General features: G+C 38.5%; 1 protein-coding gene across 1 annotated transcript; it reads right to left on the bottom strand.

Moving 5' to 3' along the window:
- Positions 1-3,434: 3,434 nt before the first annotated feature.
- LOC145055423 (uncharacterized) lies at positions 3,435-5,519 on the bottom strand. Its single transcript, XM_079003745.1, has one exon. The coding sequence runs from the start codon at positions 5,517-5,519 to the stop codon at positions 3,435-3,437; it is 2,085 nt and encodes a 694-aa protein (XP_078859871.1).
- Between the last annotated feature and the right edge of the window lie 1,413 nt (positions 5,520-6,932).

Raw genomic sequence — 6,932 nt, 5'->3', positions numbered from 1 at the left:
TAGAGGCTTTAGTGTGAAAGGAGGAGACATTGTATTTGGGATTAGGTTTGGGGTGTTGTCGAAGATTAGGAGAGCAGGTACGGGAAGTAGAGGTGTGTTCTGAGTTAGAAAGAGATGGGGTGGAGGTATTCGATTCGGGAACAGTGGGTTTGAAAGTAGCAGGTTTAGGATATAATTTAGTAGTGGTGGAAGGGGTGGGGACGGTAAGGGAGTCGGTATGAGGTTGGTTATAAGCCTCGAAAGCCAAAGTGGAAGGGTGTGTATGGGAACGACGATTATAGGTGTGGATAGGAGAGTACACGAGCGGTGTATGGTCGGTATTGAGTATCTGAGGTGAAGGAGTGGGAGATGTAGGATAAGAGGAGTAGTAGGGTTCGATGAAACTAGAGGGTTCCGGAGAGAGAGCGGGTTTAACGAAAGGAAAAGAATGTTCATTGAAGCAGACATGGTGAATGAAATAGATTCGTTCGGTGAAAGGGTCATAACAACGATAGTCGTGATGGGAGTGGATGTAGCCAAGGAAGACACAATATGTAGAGCGGATGTCCATTTTATTATTGCTGTATAGGCGTAAGTGAGGAAAACATTGACCCCTAAATATACGCAAAAACGAGTAGTCGGTGTGCGTAATGAAAAACGAGTTCACAGGGTAAGGTATTAGAGTTGGTTCGAGTGGGCATTCGATTAATGAGGTAGGTGGTGGTGTCAATGGCAAAATGCTAAAATTTTTGTGGGACATGAAATTTGGCAAGAAGAGTAAGTCCGGTTTCAACGATGTGCAGATGATGGCGTTCAACAATACCATTTTGTTCATTGGTATGGGGACACGAGAGGCAATGGGTGATAGCCAAGAGTGGAAAATAAGGAAGATAGGTTGCGGAGTTCACCGCCCCAATCGGTTTGGACAAATTTGAATTAATTGACGCTCAATGGTCAAGAGATTGTTTAAAGGTATGAAAAACATCTTATTTTTGTTTTAATGGAAAAAACATGTATTTGGTGAAATGGTAAACACACAAGAGAAAGTAATGATGACCATGAGCACAGATAGTAGGCATAGGGCCCCATACATCACACAACATAAGATCCAAATACGAGTGCTTTTAATATTAGAAAATGACAAAGAAAGTTTGGTGGATCTTCCAACAGAACATGAATCACAAAAAACACTTAGAAAAATTGTTTGACAAGGCTAAACGGTATCAAGAACACATGGAATGTAAAACTTGTGGATGTTGATGCCCCAGCCGATGATACCAAATAGTGGAAGACGCACGACACGTGGAGAAAGAGACTTTAGGTTGAGTACTTGAGAAGTTGAAAGAGTAGAGACCACCATTATTTGGCCCCATGTGGAGGATCTTGTCGGTAGAAGCGTCCTTCACACAAAAAAGGTGGCATGAAATTCAAAATAAACATTAAGGAAAGAAGATTTTGTGTTATAGATGGAACATGAAGGAGTCTTTTGAGATTAAAGTTTTGTTGGGTGAATGAAAGCTAGAAGAACCGATGTGTTAAATAGGGAGACCTATACCATTGCCAACACGGAGGTTATCCTCACTATAATAGGCTTCTGTGTGATCAAAACTAGAGATATTGGAAGCAACATGGTGATTAGAACCTGTATTTGTGATCCAAGTGTTTGAAACTTGTCAGTTGTAGTCAGTAAAATTTGCAGACAGTCGTCAAATGGTGTTTGGGTCCCGGTTCAGGCAGAGAGACAGTAGATGACTGACGTCACACCTGTTACATGTGCCATACACAATGTTTTAATTAGATGCCCAACTTAATTGGTTGCGATTACCTTGATTTCGGTTGTTGTAGTTTCCACATCCTCGATTGTTTGATCGATTGTTTTGAGGTCGATCCCGACTATTATTTGACCGATTTGTGAAGTTGGCTTGCGGTTGTGACGAGCCAAACAGCTAAAGTTGAAAACCTAGTTGTGTTGCCGATTGTTGAACAGCCTATACGGCTGCGGTAGAGGTCATCGAAGAGGAGTAGCCGTTAGTCGCCGCTGATTTTCTGATGCTCGTGGTGGTAGTGAAGGCTTGTGCCGGCGGGACTTCTGTGGATGACTTTGAGATCATATAATCATGATCTAGTAGGAGGACATGGAGATCAATGAAAGTAATTGATACTTGAAGGGCGAGAATTGTTGACTTGAACCTGTTGTATTCTTCACGGAGACCGGACAGGAGAAGCATGAAAATGTCTTTTTCATTCATGGGCTCTCCGATATTTGCTAGGGAATCCGCATATTCCTGGGCTCTAGTAAGATAGGCAGCCGATGATTCATCCGGTTTCATCTGAAGTTTTAGAAGTTGGGTCGTCAAGGTTTACTCTCTGGAGGATGTATGAGGGGCGTAAGCCCGTTCCAATGCTAAGCAGAGATCACGAGATGTTGTGCCTTGGACGTGTTGAAAGGCACTTTCAGAGATTGTGGAGAGAATAAGAATTCTTACGTGAGCATCATTAAGAACCCATGTTTTGTAGTCTTGGTTTACTCCTATCGTGATTGTAGGAGCTGCATCCTTATTGTTTGATGGTGTGCTGATCGAATTTGTTGATGGACACGCGGTTGTACCATCCACATAGCTGAACAAATTGTTTGTAACAAGGAATGGCGGGAGCATTGTCTTCTAGTATCCATAGTTTGTTGAGGAAAGCTTGAATCCAAACTTGTGTGAATTATGGATCGTCTTGGCTCATCTCTTGTAAATATGTCGTCGCCAAGGAGGAAGATTGATGAGGGATGGCGGCAATTAGGGTTAGGCCAAAAGTGGCTCTGATACCATAGCAAACATATGATTGTGTTTCTGTATATAATTCAATGATAATGATACAAGGATATATATATATATATATATATATATATATATATATATATATATATACTAGACTAAGTTAGACTTTGGTACCCTCTACAATATATTAAGTACTAGTCTAACGCACTGCATTAATTCTCATAACCAGAAAGATGAGTAGATACCAAAAACATATTTGGATCATTGTTTTTGGATTTAAGAACAGGATTATTAATAGAAGAAGAAGTGGAATTGGAATGATGATCGATAACAGGACCCGAATTCATGATTGCGAAAATGTTATGGATCAATTGTCTGATACCATTCTAACTAGATAGAACAGAGTAAGGTAGAATAAGAACGAGAGAGAGAATCAATTTCATGTAATGAGATCATTGATCTATTTTTTGATGGAGCAATTATTTATATTACAAACTACATTGCCATCGTTTGCTTATTAACAACTAACTAACAGCTAACCATCTAACTAACTTCTAACAGAATCAATAATTACATGCTGCTATGTCATAAGCTCACATGATGCTCACGTGCAATATGATCAACAGATATGGTAAATGATAAGAAGCCTCGGTAGATTTCTTGAGTACACACTAAAGATGACTTACCTCAAATAATAGTTAATACCAATGATTCATTAGAACTTGAAGAAGCTGGTTGAAACCTGACTGAACCATTGGGTATCTGACTCTTTGGTAATGTATGCCACTTATCAATGTACCCCATTGACTCCATGTCTAAGTTCGGAAGTTGGCGTCCTTTAAGCATTTTCAGGATCTTTCTGGATCTACCAAGGAGCTGAGCTGCAATTTGGATGCTCTCTTCCCTTTTCTCTATTGCATCCTCATGACACTTCATAGTTATGACATGTGGCAAGTTGGTAAAGCAAGCAAATAGCAGATCTGCGATTATGGTTGATATCCACTCAAAAAGCTCCTCATCTGTTGGCCAATTTTCTTGCTTATTGCAGTGAAGCAATATAGTTTGGCTAATCGTATACATGGAACTCGCAGCAATGAACTTACGAAGTGAGTGGTCCAGACTTACATTTTTCCTTTTCTTGAAATGTATCACAATTTTTACTGCTTCGTCACCCAACCATTTAAGAATCTCCTTTGATGTTTTTCCTTTACGAGCCTTCTTTTGAAGATCAATTTGTAGCCACCTGCAGTATACTTCAACGTCTGTCCACACACGTTTTGCTGCTTTTCTTGCTTTTACCAAGTCACCATTTTCATTAAGGCTTTCTTCAATATGTCTTACAAATTGGAGACCTTCCCTCATACAATCAAGTAACCCCTTGACATGGCAGTTTGTAATTTTAGGAAGTGCAAGGGCAATGGCAGTTAATGTTACTGTTACTAGGCTCCAGCAGTTCTGCATTTCTTCTTGATGTAAAGGTGGGACTTGGTCATTGTTGAACTCTACCACTCTGTAGAATCCTGTAGATTTCTTGAGAAGCTTCGTAAGATTTCTTGGCTCTTTCTCTTCAGCCTCATGAAGAAGTCGAATTATGGATTTGAGTGTTCTTCTTAATATTCTCTTTGAAAGCTTTGTGTCGGCTTCAATTTGTATGACATAAGCACTATATTCTTCCACATCTAGTATCACATTGCTATTAGATACATTTGGTTCTTCTTTAAATCTCTTCAACAATGACTTGCAGAAATAGCAAAACAAAGAGAATAAGATCAGAAGAGATCTGGGAATGAGACATATTGTGTTACATATAACAACGACCGATATCTGAAGTGCGATACAAAAGTTCAAAATTATGTTTCTGATGTTGCGGAAAACCTTTGTGCAATGGCGGCCTGCAATATGTGAATTGACATGGCTATGTTTCCACAGCTGAAGCCTTTCGATCCATTGTTTCTCCACTCTGAACACATTTATATGGTTCTTGCTCCATTTTATTGAGAGGTTGAAATGACTGATGGCAGTCAAACATCTAAAAATTGGTGCTATACTACCAATTATTGCCCCAATTAATTGCAAGGTAACAATCACATTGATTGACCACTTATAATCTGAATTTCCATATTGGAAGTTGGATAAATCATTAAACAGGGTCACCAAAATAAGACATGAAACACAGGCAAGAAGTGAGCATATGACCCCAAAAGCAGAAGAGACCGGTGAACAAGCAATTACAAATTGGGGGTTACCAGTCTCTGCCATCATCCAATACTTTTTAACATACCGAATGAGTCTCTTGCCAGAGAAGTTTATCTCTTGAGGATCTGAAGCCAATCCGTGCAACTTCTCATAGTGGTGTTGTAAGCTTCTTCTAGAAGCTGGAACTATCATAGCTACTGAAAATGGCCATGGAAGCGGAAGTATCAATATTAGCAATTGTATTGGGGTTGTGAAAGGCCCGGTAGTACTGAATTGGATCCAAACATTTACACTAATGGTGATTATGAGTATACCAAAGGCTAGCATGTTCATTAGAAGTTCCTTGTCATCCATAAGCCCTAAAGATGGGAGAAAGTTGGCTACCATGGTCACCAAGAAAATGATGCTTGCAGACTTTGCGATCATATAAACAGTGTCAGACATGTCGGTGTCTAGGTCCACTGGTAGCTTCATTGCAATTGCTATCAGTGTGATAGAAGCAGCGTTAATTGTGAAAAATCTGCATGGAAACCAAAGTTTCCATTGTCGAAAGCCTTGGAAGGCATCGGCTGCCATTGCAAGAGTGCAAACCAGTGATGCTACGCAAACATACAATCCTACCCAAGGCATCGCATCCGCAGGAGATTTCCATTGCATCTTGACAAACCAGAGAAATGAATAATAAAGTAATTGTAGTACAACAAGAGCTAACTGGTTCTTGATACATATAGGAATTTGAGAAATATATATCTGTTTATAAGTTCCAGGAATTTGTGATCAAGACTTTTATTTTCTATTTTTTAGGTCAGTTTAGAATGTAACAGTCCTCATTCCTCCCTCTTTCCTTATTGACGTTAGCAGGTGGTTGAAAGCTTCTTGGTAAACGGATAATGTAGCTAAGCTGGATCCAAAGTAAACGCATCAGGCATGCATGATGGGAATATCATATTAAGAAAATATTCCACTTAATTGAGGGATAATAACAACAAGAATAACAAATCCTTGCTTCATTTCCACGCCTCCTTAAAGAATGGAGGTCCATAATAATTTTATCTAATAATGGTATATTGATATAGATTTTATTATAATCACAAAGACCATTTAAAAAAATTAATATAAATGTTGTGTACATGTTTTTTTAAATATAAATGTTGTGTAAAATAATTAATCTAATAAAAAATATTATATTCGGATTGCATAGAATGTGCTAAATAATGTTCATTTTAACTAGAATAATATGGGATTATTAGGTCATAAAATAGAATTGTAGTTTGTCTATTTTAGATTATTGTTCTTTTTCTCGAAATGCATAATCACTGTACTTACATTTTGGGTCGGAGAGGATAATGTGCCCCGTATCCGAATTCGGGTGAGAGTCGATAATATGCCCATCTATGAAGAACCGATTGCATATGAAGAGCAAAGACGTAATCCGGATATTACAAGGCAAAACTTGATGTTCAGGTAGGGATGAGAACTTTTCCTTAAGAATGCCTAAATCCGACACGGTTCGTCTTGAGCTCACTTCTCTACAAGTAAGGATGATAGAAACAATGAAAGTTAAAATGAAAGTTAGAAAATCCCAAATGGAGAATGCTTACTAATTACAATTACTAGCGAAGCTCACTTTCAAGTAGGAGATAATTTGTCAGTGTGCCAAATCTTGGAAAATTATAATCGGCAATAAGTTGATATAATTAAATACATAATCAACCATGTCATCATCAAGAATCCATGATTTGGTGTGATTAACCATTAAAACAGAATAAAATAAAAATATATTGTAAATTTTGGGGGAGTTGAAATTGAGGTCAAAATAGCAAAACACTAGCTCATTAAGAGCATGGGGTATTGGTCAATAAAATAATATTGATCGCACCGAGGTTACCTACTCATCATGGGTAAATTATCCAAAACTGTATGCAAAAGGCTACAAAGCTCTCCATAATATTGACGTGACGGTTTCTTGCAGGGGTAATAAAGACTTTG

Source organism: Lactuca serriola, chromosome 1 (genome assembly GCF_051521515.1).
Source record: "Lactuca serriola cultivar US96UC23 chromosome 1, Lser_US96UC23_V15, whole genome shotgun sequence".
In the NCBI taxonomy this organism is placed as follows: Eukaryota; Viridiplantae; Streptophyta; class Magnoliopsida; order Asterales; family Asteraceae; genus Lactuca; species Lactuca serriola.
This window is presented reverse-complemented; position numbering and strand designations above follow the sequence as displayed.